General features: G+C 38.7%; 1 protein-coding gene across 1 annotated transcript in view; it reads right to left on the reverse strand.

Annotated features, from left to right (window-relative positions):
- Window positions 1-19,200, reverse strand: part of si:dkeyp-14d3.1 (transmembrane protein 132C) — a 410,125-nt gene that overhangs the window by 44,855 nt on the left and 346,070 nt on the right. Inside the window, exon 5 of the mRNA XM_036578202.1 lies at window positions 15,712-15,855. Within this exon, the coding sequence (XP_036434095.1) occupies window positions 15,712-15,855 (144 nt within the window). The remainder of the gene's footprint in view (window positions 1-15,711; window positions 15,856-19,200) is intronic.

Genomic DNA, 19,200 nt, shown 5'->3' on the forward strand with positions numbered 1-19,200 from the left:
AGCTTACTTTCAACACAAAACATACACCTAATCCTTCCCCCAATGGTGCTGATAATCGAGTATCACCAGAAAACTCGGGAATAATTAAGTATTAGACTAGATTAGATTAGATTAGATTAGATTAGATTAAACTGTATTGTCATTGTGCAGAGTACAGGTACAGAGCCAATGAAATGCAGTTAGCATCTAACCAGAAGTGCAAAATACAGTATTATTTACATATAAAGTGAAAGAAAGAAACTGACATTTAATGGTTACAATATGTACAGTTAAGGACAGTAGAGTGGTAAAAAATATAAATGTTGCAAGTGTTGGGACCAAGAGCTGTTTTCTTCCTTGCCCAAAGCCCCGACATATGATGGTTTTTAACGTCTAAGCTATTCTGTGCTGTGGTTTTGTTCTAATTATTGTCTTAGTCACTTACAAAAAATAAACTTATTATAAACTTATTAACAAAAACCTTGGTCCCACTTTATATTAAGTGTCGCTAATAACTATGTAGTTACACAGTAACAATACATGCAACAACAGCGTAACAACTAATGATTTATTCATGGATACAGACGGATTACAGTAGTACAGCTTCAGTTGTAACTCATGTAATTACATAAGTGTCTCTTTTCTCTTATGTGATTATACTTGTGTAATAAGGTGGACCTTTTTTTTCAGCAAGATCGTTCTGACTAATGGATGTGTAATTACAAAAAATAAATAAAGAAAAATAACAAAGAAAAATAAAAGAAAGTAAAATAAAAGACTTCAGCCACTTTATTTCAGCATCAGGTGGCACAGAGTCTCGAGAGACCCCAACTGTGCAAATACAGTGTTCCAAACAACAGTTTATATATCGTTTATCTGGGGTAGTTTGATATCCCCCCCCCCTTACTTCTCAGATTTTGATATTAGCTCATTCTCTAATAGGTGCATCTCTTCGTCCATCAGTTTGGCCATCGCATGATGAGCTCACTCCCAAAAACTGGCTTCAACAGGTTTTTACCAGCCTGCTCTACCTTTCAAGGTCAACTTGCCCCTCTCTTCACTGGGTCAGTAGGTACACACAGGCCTCTCTGTGAACCCAGGGGCTTTCCAGTGTCTAGAATCTCCTATGCAGACAGACTAAGGCCGACCCTTCGTGAGAGAATTAATATTCTCTGTTAGGCAATACTTCCTATTTGGTTATTGATCACAACATCTAATCTATTTGATTACTGATTAAGGGGATATTTATTCAAAATCTCCGTCACAAGTATAAATATACTGTTCATATATACAGAGCGAGTGGAGAGAATGCAAATGTAGATATTATGTACTGTCAGAGCAGCATATGACTGCTGTCAGAACAAAATCTCGTTTCTCCATTTTTGTCGTTTTCCAGTTTTTGACATAATTTGAAAAGGCCTGTTGCTGTTTACATTGTGTGTAAATGAATGGAGCAAAGAAAATGACTCAATGACTTGGAAAACGTCTGGTTCCACTGACTTACATTAAAAGTAAAGTATAGTTTTTCCTTCTCCTGTAAAGTTACCAGTTTGGAGATGCGAGGTTTTGTTTCGACAACAGCGATATGTAAAGTGCCAAGTATGCAGAGTAACAAAAGGGGTAACACTTCATTTGGATGGTCCACTGTAGATGCTTTGTAAATGCTCAGTCTGTCTTTAAGTAACATTCAACTATATATCGATTAAATGCAACTGAACTTGAAGTTGAGTGTGAAAGAGTTTATTTAAATCTATCCCTAATCCTAAACCTGACCTCAAGGCAAATCCTACATCTACTACTAACCCTAATCCTGACCATAATGTTGTTGATAGTACAGTAACTGCCTGTGCAAATATGAATAGTGCAGCAATAGACTGTACAAATGTCAATAGTGCAATAACACTAGGACATAAAGTACAGTAATGGTGCAGTGAGTGCAAAGATGCAGTCAAAGTGGTGGTGTGGAGCTCAGCAGCGTCTCCAAGTATCCATAGATTATCTATTGGTGACCATCAAAATAAAGCGTGGACCATTTTTCTTGTAGTCTAGATTCAGAGCCCCCAATATAGGCACAACTACAGGGTGATGGATGGCTCTGGAGGTCTATAACGAAAGCGTGGACTCTTTCAATCTTCATATCGGACTAGCCTGACTTCACCACTCTGAGGATAAGTGTTCGTATCTGCTCTCCTCTGTTATCAGACACTCGTTATGGTTTCAGTTCCTGTGTTACTCCCTAATGGAGGCCCATATTGATGGGGACTCGGTCTGGAGCTGGAGCTAATCTGGACCTGTTCAGATTCATCTGGACTTCACTCCTACCTCAGTGACCCCGAGATACGCTCCACATTAACTGCATGACTGATTCCACAGAGACACACACACACACACACACACACACACACACACACGCACACACACACACACACACACACACAGCTTCTTCTCTCGTTCTGAACTATAATTTGTAATCAGACTGTGTGGATGAGAAGCAGGTGAACCAATGCTTGCATCACATACACTTCCTCAGACACACACGCCAACAAATAAGTAATATAAGAGCAGCCAAAACCCCACGGTGTGGAATTTACCCCAAATATAGTCGATATCAGTCAGAACAAATTTGGGGTCTGAACTCTGAGCTACAGGGCTAATGTAGCTAACAAAGTAAAGGGAGCTCATATGCAATGAAACATCATACTAACTGCATGTCTAAATCATCCCAGACTTGCCTCAAGTTGTTCAGTAATCTCTAACAGACCTGATTTCACATAATGTGGTGACACTGTATGATCCACTGTTATCTACAGATTGAGGTTACATGAAGACTGCTACTGTTTTTAGCTATGCTAATATGTGTTTGTCCATGTTCATAGACAGCAGTGAGTCATACAGTGTGAGAAACCACATAACCAAGTCTATTAGAGATACTGAACAGCTCCAGACAGTTTGAGATGAGTGTGTGATGATTTAGGCACACAGTTAGCACCAGGCTAACTGGCCTATTCCTTACTCGTTAGCAACATTGGCTTCATAGCTCCAGTGCATAACTAAAAAATCAAACTTTAGATACTAAATATGACATGATAGATTGAACACATTCTGGGTAAAAAAAAGGGGAGGGGGGGACTCTATAAATATGATTTGAAGCCAAACAATTTTTTCTAAAAGTGAAAATAAATGTCCAATAATATTTTAGATTACACTCTTAATATGTCAATCAACTTATTATCAAAAACCTTGGTCCCACTTTATATTAAGTGTCGCTAATAACTGTGTAGTTACACATTAACAATACATGCAACAACAGCGTAACAACTGGTGATTTATTCATGGATACAGATGGATTACAGTAGCACAGCTTCAGTTGTAACTCATGTAATTACATAAGTGCCTCTTTTCTCTTATGTGATTATACTTGTGTAATAAGGTGGACCTATTTTTTCAGCAAGACTGTTCGGACTGTAATGGATGTGTAATTACCAACATTGAGTACTTGTAGATGCCTACTTTCTTAACATTTAGCTGTAGCAGTACATGCATGCTGTGACATGGTAACCAAATACATACATACATACATCATCTAAACCGCTTATCCTTCTGGGTCGCGGTGGGGTGCTGGAGCCTATCCCAGCTGTCACTGGGTGGAAGGCAGGATACACCCTGGACAGGTCGCCAGTCCATCACAGGGCAGACAGACAGACATACACAGTCACACACACTCACACCTAGGGGCAATTTTAGCACGTCCAATCGGCCTGACTGCATGTCTTTGGACCGTGGGAGGAAACCGAAGTACCCGGAGGAAACCCACGCAGACACGGGGAGAACAGGCAAACTCCACACAGAAACGACCCCGGTCACCCGGCCGGGAATCGAACCCAGGCTCTTCTTGCTGTGAGGCGACAGCGCTACCCACTGCACCAACCCGGTAACCAAATAACATTGTAAAAAAAAAATATATTATATATACATTATATATATACATATATAATTTTTTATCCAATGTTATTTGTAATATATATATATATATATATAATATATATATATATATATATATATTTGTGTATTGTGATATTACTGATATAATCGTAATACTTTCAGAAACAGCAGATCACTAATCTTTAAATAGAAACTGTGAAATCATAGATTGATATTAAACCATATGATTTGATCAGATCACTGTATTACAGCACAAATATGCAGTCTTTGTGTAGTTACAGTGTAATTAAAGATTTTTACAAATGTATTCATCCTCAACTTATTACTTAAGAGAAAATATGATGTTGCAACTATCAGGATGTGTTTACATAAGCCGTATTATGGTAACCCTTCTGTACCTGTAAAGACATCACATCTGCTGTTAATGTGTAATTACGCAATAATTAGAGACACAAGATAAAGTGGAACCAAAACATTAGCATTTTCTTCAATGCTGCATTAAATTTTTTGATACTGCTGATGTAACACATTTATTTTTCCAACCTACGCTTATCTCTAAGAATTAAACAGGCTTTTTTGTTACTGTGTCTTTAAGACTGATGTATGTAAATTACCTCGTTCTGATTGGATGCCCTGTACTATGCCTCATTAAATAAGCAGATTGGTTTGAAACACTCTTTATAATATCATTGTAAATATATATATATATATATATATATATATATATATATATATATTATATATATATATATATATATATATTATGGCAAGCCAAACTGGAAATATTTAATGAACATTGATATATATACAATGAACTTTGATATATATACAATGAACTTTGATATATATGGAATGAACTTTGATATATATTGAAAAATGCTCTTTTATTGAGAGCAAGGGAAAACAGTGCCACTTGAAAAGCAACTGAAACTCCTAGCCCTGCTCTTTCTTCTGATGGTCACCAAACACAAACACACTCTCCCTAACTCTGAGCTGGACACAAAATAACAGAGTAAACACAAACACACTCTAACTGAAGAACAACAACATAGCAACATTACATAACAATGTAAACAGTCTGTTTGGTGGGGGGGTGCAAGGCTACAACACACACAACCCCAAAAGTCCCTCTCTGTCTAAACAAAACATTTTAAGAATTATATTATTCATTTTTTTATCTCAGTGTTCGATCCATGTACATCAATGTTCATTCAATATATATCAAAGTTCAATCAATATATATCAAAGTTCATTCAATATATGTCAATGTTCATTCAATATATATCAATCTTTGTTCTACTGAGATATATTGAATGAACATTGATATATATGGAATGAACATGTTCATTGTATATATATCAAAGTCATTAAATATTTCCTGTTTATATAATAATAATGCTAAACTACTTCAAATGAGCATATCAAAAAGAGGACAATTTGTTTTTCCATGAGATATTTATACCCTTTAAAATGATTTTTTTTTGATATATTCATTTACATTAATTCCCAGAGAGCGCGTGTGAGAACATTTGTTGAAATAATAATGCGACAGTAGATTTGGCATAAAAGCACAGCGAAGAACGAGAACATGAACGAAACAAGGAGCAAAACAAAGGAGGTGAGGAAATATCAAAGCTGCTGAGAAGCAAACAGTGACAGAACGGCGTTCATTTGGACGGATAAACAGGCCGTAATAAGCGCTTTCTCAGCGGAGATGATGTTGGGGAGGATTGAGTGAAGAAACACACACATCAAAACAGACGTCAAGCACCAGCAGCTTTCAGGAAAAACTCTAAACGAGCATTTTCAGCGACAAAACGCCGAGGCCTAGTCAAGGCCGGCTATCAAGCGCTAAGTGTTTGTACATATTCGAGCAGTTCAGAGATTTCTCGGCTTTTTCATGCCCGTCCCTCGGGCTCTGGAGGGACTCTGATTAAAGCAAATCGGCTCTGCGGTGTAGACGATAACTCTTAAGTGGCCTTTCCCTGCACGTTTGAGTGGGAAAATAATGTACAAAAACGTTGGCAGGGATTTCAAAACGCTGAACTTTTCTTCAACCGTAGAAAAAGGTCATTTCAGAACACGCAGGTTTGTGAATGTCGCTCTGTTTTGAAAGGCGAGTTCTCTCACTACAGTAATTGTGTTTTAGCCGGATGTATAATGTATAAAACGTGTTAGTTTAGTTATTCATCATTCGTGGAAGGCGTCACTTTGTGTTTATTTAGCACAATATGCTCCAAATAAAGTGATGCAAATAAGTTCTTCACACATAACACCTCCGGTTCTGACTGTAAGGCTGTGAATGAGTGGAGGAATCATCTATGTTCTAATGTGGCCTGAAGGCTCACTGAATTCATGGACCTCCAGGGTACATGTTAAAGGAGAATAGCATGATTTTTTAAGATTTCAGTGGTTGAGATGTAAACAGAGCCATTCAGAGTGCTCTCTTTACAGTGGCGGTGATAGGAACCAGGGGTCGCCATGACGACAACACAAATACAGACATTTTATTTACTATCCAAAACCACGAGTGAACCTACACGAGTCTTCTGAGCTTTTATATGTATAACGGTTTTCTTGGGGCACTATTTTGCCTCACAACTCCCTGCATGTATCCCTCCACCATAATTGGATTTGAATGGAAAAAAATGGGATGGAAATGAAATTGAATGGAAAAACATGTTTTACACCAAAACCTTCTCCAAACTACTCTAAAGCAAAGTCTCACTCATCAGGCGGTGTATTCATAAGATCTAACCAAGAGGGAGCTTTTAGAGGTGGACGTCTGGTTCCTATCACCACCACTGTGAACAATTAACTATAGTTTCCTTAGAATAGAACATTTTGCACCAAACTGCTCTGAATGACTCTGTTTACCCTTTGTGAACCATTTAATTATGAAATTTTGGTGACAAACTGGAGAAGTTCCTCTTAAACGTCAAAGTCAAAGTACATGGCTGTCTAATGCTAATGATGATGAGATATAGTTTCCTAAAATGATCATTTTATGACACAAATGTTTTCATTTCTATGCTTTCTTAACAAGTGACATTATCACCTCGGCATGGCAGACCTCCCGCTTTAGGGATTTTGTTTCACTTACGTTTTATGTCAAAAATGTCAATCACTGTCTTCCAGCAAATCAGATAACCATCAGCGCGTGACGGGGGTGCGTTCAATACCGTCAGTCATCACCAATCACTCACTCACCTCTGGAACTCCCTGTCTTAGAGTGATTTTATTGTTATGGAACTTAACCTCTTAACCTCTTAAACTACTTGACTGAATCTATATATGAACATATATAGTCAGTTAGAATATCTCAGGTCAAATAACACAATATTGGGAAAAAAAAAACAAAATTGAATAACCGACTCTAAATGTAGGTATTGTGATATAAACCGAGTCTGTTCTACAGTTTCTCATTAGGCTGAATGAATAACCGACTCTAAATGTAGGTATTGTGATATAAACTGAGTTTGTTCTACAGTTTCTCATTAGGCTGAATGAATAACCGACTCTAAATGTAGGTATTGTGATATACACCGAGTCTGTTCTACAGTTTCTCATTAGGCTGAATGAATAACGACTCTAAATGTAGGTATTGTGATATAAACTGAGTCTGTTCCACAGTTTCTCTTTAGGCTGAATGAATAACCGACTCTAAATGTAGGTATTGTGATATACACCGAGTCTGTTCTACAGTTTCTCATTAGGCTGAATGAATAACTGACTCTAAATGTAGGTATTGTGATATAAACTGAGTCTGTTCTACAGTTTCTCATTAGGTTGAATGAATAACCGACTCTAAATGAAGGTATTGTGATACAAACCGAGTCTGTTCTACAGTTTCTCATTAGGTTGAATGAATAACTGACTCTAAATGTAGGTATTGTGATACAAACCGAGTCTGTTCTACAGTTTCTCATTAGGCTGAATGAATAACCGACTCTAAATGAAGGTATTGTGATATAAAACTATAAAGACTGATTTTTACCAGTGTTCTACAACAGTTAGGAACGCATTTATGGGTGCAGCATAGATCGAGATTATATATTTATATATGTACATAACATAGAACAACAACAGTAATCACGTCAGGCTTCTGAGGGTTAACTGAGCTATCTGCTGCTGCAAATCTGAAATGAATTGACGTCTAAACCTCTGAAGGCACTTTGACTTGGAACATGAGCATGTTTTGCTAGAGTGCATTATGTAAGCCTCATTTAGGAGGTAAACAAGGGTGATGTCAGCAATGATAAAGGCCCTGTGCATGTTGTTATGCATATTCAGAGTGTGTTTACCCGAGCATGGCGCAAATATTGTCTGTATCACGTCAGAAAACACTCTGGATGCATTAAAACCTGAACCTTTTTACCATTCAGTGCAGGAAATACTGTGTTCTGTCCTCTATAGTCTGGTACATAGTGAGTGCAGTTCAGCAGTGAATAGTATAATCACGCAAACCCCGAACCAAACCCCACTAATACATGCTGTTGTTGACCATTGTGCCCTGGAACAACCAGTTTTCTTCTCCAGCCTATTTCTACTGTCAAACTTACACAGTTCTCACACAGCCAAGTCTTTAACTGGAACTATGATGCTAATGTCGCTACAAGTAATCTAAGCTTCTACCTTACCAATTAACTTTGTGCTAACTGCACGTTTCCTCATACATTTCCTTAAAAATGCCTAAAAATTTGCCTTAAAATGGGCACAAATGGACAACATTCAGTTTTCAAGGTAGCGGCTACTGCTAGCATATCGCTGCTGTTGGGAAGAAAATCGTGTATCTCCATTTTTGTTGTTTTTCAGTTTTTGACATAATTTGAAAATGTGTGTTGCCCTTTACATTGTGTGTAAATTTCATGAAGAGTGGACCAAAATAAATGGCCCAAAATGACTTGGACAAAAGTCTGGTTCCATTGACTACATTAAAAGTAAAGTATGTTTTTTCCTTCTCCTGTAAAGTTACTATTTTGGAGATACAAGGTTTTCTTCCGACAGCAGCGATATGTTTGTCCATATTTAAAGATAATAGTGTCGTACGGTGTTGGAAACCACATAATCATTAGGGTGACCAGCCATCCCTGTTGGAGCTCTTACTGGAAATGTCCTTGTTTTTATCTATGAATTAAAAATACACTAGAAAGTCCTAAGAAAGGCAGAGAAGCAGAGCAGACAGGCAGACGTCTTGCATTGTGCTTGCTTTGGCCAACAGAGGGGGCTACTGCTGCTATCTACTGAGCACCTCTACTACTTGCTTGCCTAGTTTTAGAGAATACTGCTGGGTAAAACTCAACCAGAAGCTATCAAGGGTCAAGTGAGTCCACAACATCACCACAAACGCCTTTTCAAGAGACAAGGCAACCCAGGGATTAAAATGAGGCTGATTTGTACAGTAATACAATCTATTTGAATGTAGCTACAATGTGATTTACCAATAATGCATAATTGTTTTAAACCGCATCACTTTTCTGACCATCCATATTTAACATATGGCATATGTCGATAGCAGCGTCTCTCCAGAACTGGAGCTGTCCAGGGATGTGTTTAGGGTCTGGCTCTTGGGCTACAGCCACGGGGCTTTCTTCTATAGCCATCAGTCTCCTTTTACTGCCAAAATATTTCATATGAATATGAATTATGTGCTCATAAAACCGCTGAATCCTTTGTGCTAAACATATCTCTGCCTCATTCCTGCCTGAGCCACTAGACTTAGTGACTTTTGGGGCCCTTTTTTACTGAGTGACTTTGAGAGAGACATATCTCATAAAGAGGAAAGCAAGAAATATAACCCTTTTATAGGACTTTTGTGATTTATTCCCAGGAATGCTGACCACTTCCTTTGTTAAGTTTTCCATAGTTTACCACAGTTTCACTCACTGTGGTAGCCACTGTATGATTTTCTGACACAGTTTACTGTTAAGCTCAGCTCCATATATTGGTGCTGTTTTGTTGGTGCCCCTTTTGTCTTCCCAGTTGCAGCCTTATTCCACATTCCAGTCCGTGTTTTCAACTCATCACCACTTGCTCCAGTCCATACTCCAGTCCGTGGTCCACTTAAGTTCCGGTTATGATGTCATCAGGCATCCTCGGCTCCACCAACAGCTTTTGCTCACTTGTTTTCTGTTCCTCGTTTGTTTGCCTGCTTGATTATTCTCTGACCGCTTGACCTTTTGATCTTGATTTAGCCTAGCCCATTTAAACCTGTTAGCTTGTTGTATATTTTGTATACAGATTCACCAGGTGTAGGTTTGGCCGCCATTTTATTTGGATTTTGGGTTTTGTCTGGGTTTTGTGTCAGTCAGGGAGCGAAACAAGCTGTTTGTCTTTTGTTTATTTTTTTGTTTGGGTTAAGGCTAGTTAGTATCTGCCTTGGAGTTAGTGTGGGTTCTGTTTGTTGTTTTGGCCTTGGCCAAGCCCAAAGACAACCTGGTGATTGCACAGTACAGTTATACAGGAAGATTCACTTGAAAGAGGCCCCGAATATTCTGTAATAACTCTCGCTAGAACGAAGCAATCTGAACGAAACAACGTGCAATGTGCTCCTCAGTATATGGAGCTTCGAACAAGCCAGGAACGCCCCTGCGTCAGAGCGATGGGGTAGGCGCCGGACAGCCGTCGTGACATTTCACCTCTCTAATGCTTGCCAATACGTTCAGGAACATGGAGCGCCACGTTGGAATGTGTCTGGCGGAAAACGGAGATCACTTCCAGCATCGCATGTAATGCAGTCGATTACACAAACGTCAAGGTGTGTAGCGTATTTTTTTGGTTAAGATTGCTTTATCCTAACGGGAGCTACAACAGAATTTTCAGGGCCTCTTTCAAGTGAATCTCCCTGTATGATACACTTTGGCTTTGCTATTAAGAACTATTTGCTGTTTTAGTCTCATTATTATACACTACTCACACATTCATAAGCATACTTTTTACTTTTTGCATCACACCATTCTTTTACGGCCTAAACCAGGTCGTAACATTACAAAGTTACTTAGTACCCAATTTTATCTGTCGGCTTTTGCCACAGTTTATTACAGTACTGCAGTTACCCTGGTCAAAATATGTGAAACTGGAACTGTCCCCCATTTTTTATTTCAGAGATAAAACAGTGGATGTTTTAATAATATATTAAACTGAAATCTGGTCATCTGTAATTCTAGATTGGGGTGTGATACGGCATAATATTTTCACTTCATCCAAAAATTGATCGTTTATTACTACAATTTGTCTCAATTTGTCTCAATTAACACAAGTTAGTTCACAGGATCTACATAACCCCATGCTGTGCCTTTCTGATGAAACCGTCCAGTGAAAGAAGTTGTAATAGATGTAATTCAGGCTCTGTTGGGGATTATTTTCATATGTTCTGGCAGTGGCCATATATTTAGTTTTTTTGGAGCTATGTGGTAAAAACCCTGTCTGTTCTCCTAAATGCTGACGTTCCTTTATGTCCAGGTTTGCTTTTACTAAATGATGATTCTAATGAGACTCTTAATTCACAGCACAAAGGAGTTTTAATGGCAGCCTTAACAGCTTCCAAGAAGTCTATTTTGAAGGGTTGGTTTGCGTCAGATATTAAGTTATCTTCATCTTGGCATTGCTGGTTTTTGCATGTTCTTATTTTGGAACGGGCTACAGCCAGATTTCACTAGACGAAGGCTGCCACAGTTCAGAACTGGTCAAATGCTACTGGTTTTGTCCTTGTAGGGCCAGAGTATTCTAATTTAATTTGATATTTATTTTTAATTTCATTGTTTGATTGTTGGTCTATGGGCATGATGCCGATACTATCATAAACCCCCACCCCGCCGTAAATATCTGTGTTTTTAGTGTTGCATTTTAAGTATGTATGATGTCAAAAAAACAATAAATATTCATGAACAAAAAAAGAAATCTGGTCACCTTACACAATCAAGTCAATCTGAGATTACTGAACAACTCAGCTTCAGGCACGTTTGTGATGATTTAGCTACACAGTTAGCACCGTGCTAACTACTGCTTCCATATCTTATTGACCACATTAGCCTCTAAGCTCCAGTGCAAAACCAACGATGCAAACTTCACTGATCAACATCTGCAAATGAGATATTTCGCTTTAACAACTGCAGTTTTGTTCATTGACAGTGTTGATCAAATTCACAGGATGGTCTTCAGTGAAATGAAACTTCCTATCTAGCACAAATGAATCTGATCAGCAGGTATTATTGTTCATTACCTGACTGACTGTAAACAAACACACAATAGTTCAGCTACAGAACATCTGAAAAGAAGTTGTTTCTTTGTTGTAAACAAACTCTGCCAATAAATGAAAATCGATGTCATTTCCTCCCCGAGACTAAACTTCCTCCCATATGATGTTTAATGTATATATAAGTGTCTATCACCACCTCCACACATAATACAAATCGGCATGTTAAAGTAAGCGAGTTAACTTGTTACCTCTTTCATTCACGCTCTCGCTCGCCCACCATTTGTGTTCATCAAGGAAAAATCGGAGGAACGTATGTATGTGCAAATGAGGCCACCTTGCATTTATGTGATTTCCAGGAACAAAAGATATTTAGCTACATATCTTTATAGATCTGAAGCAGCTTGATTTTCTCCTCCCTCTCAAAGATGAAAGCTTTAAGTGCTGTTTATCTGATGGGGGCAGTTTTGGTGTCTACCAGGTCTTCCAGGTAGTTGTTAGGAGTCTCATTTTCTCTGTAGCTTTAAATCAGTTTTTGAACTCCATTTTTGGAAACTTTGTTCAGCATTTAGTGCTTCATGCACTTCCCCTTGTAATATTATAGCACTGGATAATCAGAGAAACATAAAGGAAGGCCATTCTTCCATAGAAGAATTAAGAAAGGCAAAAAAAAAATAGTCTTATGTGTGCCTGCAATTCTGGAGGTAATACTAAACGTCCTCATCTCTGCATAAGATGCTAATCTGCGTAAATAACAGCTGTGCACTATATACAGAATCATAATTGATTTCTGTCTTGTCATCAATGAGCTCAGCATAATTCTCTCACATTCTCTCCCAGGAAGCAACCAAATAATGACTTTCTCATGCTTTTTTTTTTTGCTTCATTTGGTGTGAAAGAAAAAAGTGACAAAAGATTTTAATTGTGAAAGCTATTGAATTCTTAATACTAGGCTTGAAACCTAACTTTTTACTTGCATAATTTAGCCACAATGTTCTGAGCCTCTGAAGCCTGTAATCAAGCTTAATTATATTCCATGTGATTGAACTGCGATGGAGGTCAGATGCTGCGTTTTCTGCAAGCTCAGAGGAAAAAGAGAAGAAAGAGCAAATCTGTCAGCTTTCATCATCCTGAATACTCGCACACGGTGAGCATTCACAGCGTGGCGGGCTTAGAATCGGTGCTCTGGATGGAGAAACTTCTCTGACGTCACTGATTTAACAAGATATGTGGAGACTGAACACGAACAGTCCTGCCGTTCAACAAGATTAGCTTTCAGACCAACCTGATCTTCATGAAGTTTCTGTCAGCGGGTTTGAGAATTTCCATTAATTTGAAACAATGAGACCCTACTTCTTCAGATACTTTTATGATTGGTTACATAAAATGAAGATCATTCCACTTCTCGAGTAGTTTCTTTCCACTGGATCGAAAAGTATGTTTCTGATGGGTACATTATTATTTACAGTGACCATGTATGTGTGCATATATTTATTTATTTATTTATATATGTACATACATGTACATATATCGTTACTGTCGGAACAAAACCTTGTAATTCCAAAATATTAACTTTAAAGGAATAGGAAAAAAAAACATTCGCAATTTTGAATGGACATTAATAGAACTACATTTTTTCCAAATTTCCAAGCACTTTTGGAGCATTTCTGCTGGTCTGTTCATCATGAATTATGGTGATAATGGAGATTCAGACAGCAGCAATATATATGATATATTTAAAACATCCCACCTTTTTTCATTTTTTCCAATTTTCTCCTAAATTTAGTGATATCTAATTCCACCCGCTAGTTAGGACTCCCCCAATCACACAATACCACCAGTGCTAGGAGGGCGAAGGCTAACACAGACTTCCTCTGAGACCTGCTGAAGCTCCACCGCATCTTTTCGAACTACTGCTAATGCAAGGTCATCGGTCAGCTGAACGCATCTGGAGGAAAGCGCCAACCACCAGATCTGTTACGTCAGCTAACAGACGCCTGCACTGACTAACATCGTGCCAAGGAGTGAGGCCAATTGTGCTCCCTTGGACGGCTGTCGCATCACTGGGAATCGAACTCGCAATCCCCTGATGACGGTTGCGCCACTCAGGAGCCCCAGATATCCCACCTTTATAATAATGCTAATTGCTAGCACCCCTATGGCATTCCTAATGTTAATTGAGCTGTCAGCTAAAGCTGGTGCACATGGCTATTTTTGTCTGTTCTAGATTAAACAACTTGTAAAGACAATCCATATGTTTTATTTGAAGCCTGTCTCAGACATTAACATGTATTTGAGCTTGTATGCATTATTTTTGAAAGCTGCCTTTTTTTTTTCATTCCACCTGTCCAGAGTGTTTCCTGCCTTCCGCCCAATGACCACTGGGATAGGCTCCAGCTCCTTCCCGTGATCCAGAAGGATAAGCGGCTTAGAAAATGTATTAGTGTGTGTTTTTAATTCCTAACAACTAACTAACTATTTTTTTCTCACCACTTACTGTAAATCAAAATGTGATTGGTCCATTTGACTGTCAGTTTCTAATTAGGTTGGTAGTTAATTTAACATCTAAGGTCTTCAGTCCAGCTCCTGAAGTCCTAACCAATGAGAGAGCTCGCTTGGCTGTTTTTACCTAGATACCACAGAGAAAGCAATCCTGATTGGACAAAGATTTTAACTCTTTTGTTTACAACCAAAACTAAATTATGACATAAGAGTATTACTGCAATACTTGCTAAGTTTAAATACAACAACGATGATTCTATTAAATAAAACTGACCTAAAAATCGCAGTTTTAAGTTCACAAAAAACACAAAACCAAACTTTTTCACCACTTGCTCAGCAGAATATGAACATTTTTCAACATTTACAGTCAAATAATACGTGTGGGAGTGTAAATAGTAATTAAATCATGCTCATATTAGCAGCATAACTGTATATTTTATTTCGGATCATATTGTATATCAAACTGTACATATTTTCTTCTAGGTATATAGAGGCCAGATATAAAATGAAATATGTTTATTTATTATGTTAATTTATTGGGCCTAAGCAACACACTCCCTGCTCCAATATCGTTCTTTTGTATAAAAGAATAAAACAAGGATTAAGACTTAATTTTCATAAAGAAAAAGGCTTAAAAATATTTTTTTGACATTTTTTTGACAAATTATATCAAATATATCATAAAAAGCACAAAGCCAGGGGCCATTAACAACTGCACATACTTATAGCTTGAAATGGTGCTGCATAAAATTATAAATGTACAGTCGTCTGCAAAAGTTTGTACACCCCCTAGTTAAATTACATTATTTGTTGATTTTCTAAATGAAAATAAATTCCACATTTTAAAACCATTTTTCTGCCAATTTCAAGTTTCAAGTTCAACATAATGCAACAAATAAATCATGGTTTTCTTTGTTTATTCAAATAAACAGTCATTGTGCATTAAAATGTGCAGAAGTGAAAATGTAAATATAAGTATGTAATCTGACCATGGAGCTTCATTCTACAGTATAAAGGTCATTTATTCTGTGTATTAGTCTGTATAAATTACATGTATGATTGTTGTACAGAGTAACAGTGTTTAATTCACTGACCTTGACCACGTCCTCATCTGTTGACCGGCACTCCACTATGTCCGATATGTCTGTAATCGTACTGTCCACCGCCACTGTCACCACTTTGACCGGCACCGCCACGGTTCTGCCGTTCAGCACGGCTGTGTTCAAAATCTCTGTGTCCTGAGAGAGAAAACAAAAGAAGAGCCTTGTTAAACGAAGCCTTCCACACTCTCATTCGATACGATGAACAAAAGACGTGAAAAAACAAAATACGAAGAGAAGATTTGAAATTTTCACCTCCTCAAAAATCTGACCACACAAAGAACCCAGAGAGGCAGAACGAAGACAGAGAAGATTGCACCAATATAGAATCTCTTGGCCAATAACAGTAAACAGTAAACACTTTTTGTAGCCAGCTTGAATCTTGTTTTAGTAATTTTCACCTACCCTTAATCGCAGAATGTTTCTATTTCTGTAATATTCCTGTAAAAGATCTCTCAGGTTTTCAACGATGTTCAATCCAGAGGATTTAAACAGCCTCTGCTTGCATTTCTTATTGAATAGCTTGGATTTTGAGGTATGTTTGGGATCATTGTCTTGTGTCATGTGAATCTGTGAATCTGTTCTTCCATCTATCTGGGCAATGTTTTCTGTACCAACCCCAAAGCATAATAGATCCAACCTCATGCTTAACAGTAGGCAAGGTGTTCCTTTCATCAAATGCTAATCCTTTTTTTCTCCCAACATACCTTTGTTGATCCACCACCCAAATAATATCTGCTTTAGTGCTGGTCCTGTGGGGGACTTGACCATTGGTGAATGGGGTAAAGGAGGGGGGCTAACAAATGATATAGAGAGACAGTGGGACTACAATGTATAGAACTAAAAAGGCCCAATCCCATTTCACCCCTTGCCCCTAACACTTACCCCTCCGTTTTGCATGTTCACGTCTAGGGGCAGGGTGTCCTGATTGAGATAAAGGGGTGGGGTGGTGAAGTGTTAGGGCTACATGGCCCTCCAAACGGAGGCTTTTCAGAGGTGGATTGTTATGAGAAAAAAAGAAAAATCGGCAAGACGGCTGCGCAGGTGACCAAAGAAACCCACAAATGTGAGAATTTCAGCGTTGTTGTTTCAGCGTTTTATGGTCATAACAAACTTCATAACAAGCATAAAACTGTTAGTAGTATGCTGATGTCTTAGCTAGCTAAATTTCCCATTCCATCTTAAATGGTGCAGCAGTTACTACTGCACCATTTAAGGTGGAATGGAAAAAAATCAAACAAGAAGCTGGTGAATATCTGACTTCAGCTTCATATCACTGAAGAATTAGGGGTGGGTGATAATAACTAATTGCCCCCCTCTTTGAAGGCATATGATCCCTAAATGTAACTAAAGCCCAGCAGTGAGGAGCTGAACTTTACCCTCCTCTGCTGTCACTGCAGACTGGCAGGGGCGCCTACAGAGCAGCGCTGGTAGCTGTTAATGAAGTGATGCTCTTTTTTATTTGAGGGTCCCATTTCATAGAGGGAAGATGTCAACCACTACCCCCTGTAACTCCACTCCAAAGGGCAAGATGATATGCGAAACCAAGGGGTAGGGTCCCAAGTGCTTCTATGGTAAATGTCCCTAACAAAGTGGTCAGTGAGTGAACATTACATGCAGACATGTATAGAAACTGCATTTCACATAACTCAGAACCTGCAACTAGCTTGAAAAGCCAGCCTAAAGATAGGGCCTCTGTATTCCCTCCTATAGAGCAGTATAAACAGACCGAGGCAGTGAGCGAGTGAAGTCTGAAGCGCACAGTGTTCTCAGTAGAGCGCTGTAGCAGTCGGCAGCTTCGGGGGCCAAAACGAGTTCATTAGAATAGAAACAGCTCGAGTCCTTAACCTTTGAGCCACCGAGCCACTGAACCACACACATACAGATAATTGAGACCATTACAGCCACTACAGAACCTCAAACCCTCACTGTCCTGTCAGTGGGAAACCGTCGATTTACCTCATTAGCAGTTCACTTTCAATTATGCTAAACAGCTGACCCTATATACGTCCATCAGGGCCACGCAGGCCAAGCAAAATCAGCCTATCCACCATGAGCCGTTTCTTTCATCCCTCCGTCCATTTTTCTCAACTCATTTTTCCCCTTTGAGCCGGAGGAGATGACAAGCTAATCTCTATTGAATGGCTAATGACAGGCTCATCTTGGCAAGTCCTTTTTCCTCATGCGATTTTTCATTTTCCGCCGTCCTCGCTCTGCTCTCCTTCCGCTCCAGCCCACATTCAATAGATTTCAGAGCAGAAAAGCGGAAGAAAAAGACGAGATAATGGAGAGGGGTTTTGGCGTCCTCTTTTTTCTTCTTTTTTTTTTAATCTGTTTCTTCGAGGTTGTCTTAGCGAAGCTTTTGCGATGGAATGCCTCTCTTCCAAATCAGGGATCATGTCAATGTTGGCTGAAGACCCGCTGCTGTCTGTATAGACTATTTATGTACTTTACATGAGCCTGTGAGTTTGTCTTTTGCTGTCTACTGTCTTTATTTCTCTCTAGCAGGGATGCTAACTATGCTAGCTTTAATAAGCCAGGCTGAGAATGAGGTTTATAAATGTTTGAGTGGGTTTTTGTGTGCATGTGTACTTTTAAATCATTCAGAAAGGGAAAAAGAGAGAGGAGAAGTTTTTAAGGCCACTGAAGAGCGAGGCTGCATCAGTGGAAAAAAGCTGAAATGACTCAATGCATTTGCGTAAGCCGCGACTGCGGGATCACCGCGTACGCAAACACAAATTTGCATATGCACACACTCGCACGCACATACAAGCACTCATCTGAGTTATTACTGCTGTTATTAATTCATGTGAGTGTATATAATACATATGGGACCATATTGTTAGACATACAGTGAGGGGAAGTCATTTAATACATTTTCAGTGCATATTCACATTCAGATTCACCCACATAATGTCTTTTGTCTTCGTACGTATCAATATAAACAGAAATGTACTAGATCTATAAGCTGTCATGCCACATATGGCAAACAGGGTAAAAGTGTAGGAGCTTCCAAAAATTCAAAGGGAGAACATTATTAAGCAGCACTTGAATGGAAAAAGCTACAGAGCACTAGCAACGACCTTAACCTCTTAAATGGCCAGGTTTTATTACACACATCTATAACCTAAGAATAGCTCCACCAGTTTGCATTGAAGACCCTGTAGTTACTGAATAATAAGCCTCAGTATGTAATAGGGCTGGGATTTTAAAGGGTTAAACTTCCCTGTCAGTACAATTAATCTGATAATATGCAAGAGGAAAGTTCATGGAAGTTGCGCCATGCAAGATTTTTCTCTCTCACTAATGATAAGGAAGGTAAAAGAGAAGCTGGAAGTCACTTGAAAAGACCTGAAAGCTGCAAAAACAAGGTTACACAGAAAACAATAAGCATCACTGCCATATCCACCCCCTTCTGGGTTCTGGGGAGAGTGACTTGGACTCTCCCTGGTTCCGCCCACTCTCCTCCTCTCCCACACACCT

This window comes from Colossoma macropomum, unplaced genomic scaffold (genome assembly GCF_904425465.1).
Source record: "Colossoma macropomum unplaced genomic scaffold, Colossoma_macropomum, whole genome shotgun sequence".
In the NCBI taxonomy this organism is placed as follows: domain Eukaryota; kingdom Metazoa; phylum Chordata; class Actinopteri; order Characiformes; family Serrasalmidae; genus Colossoma; species Colossoma macropomum.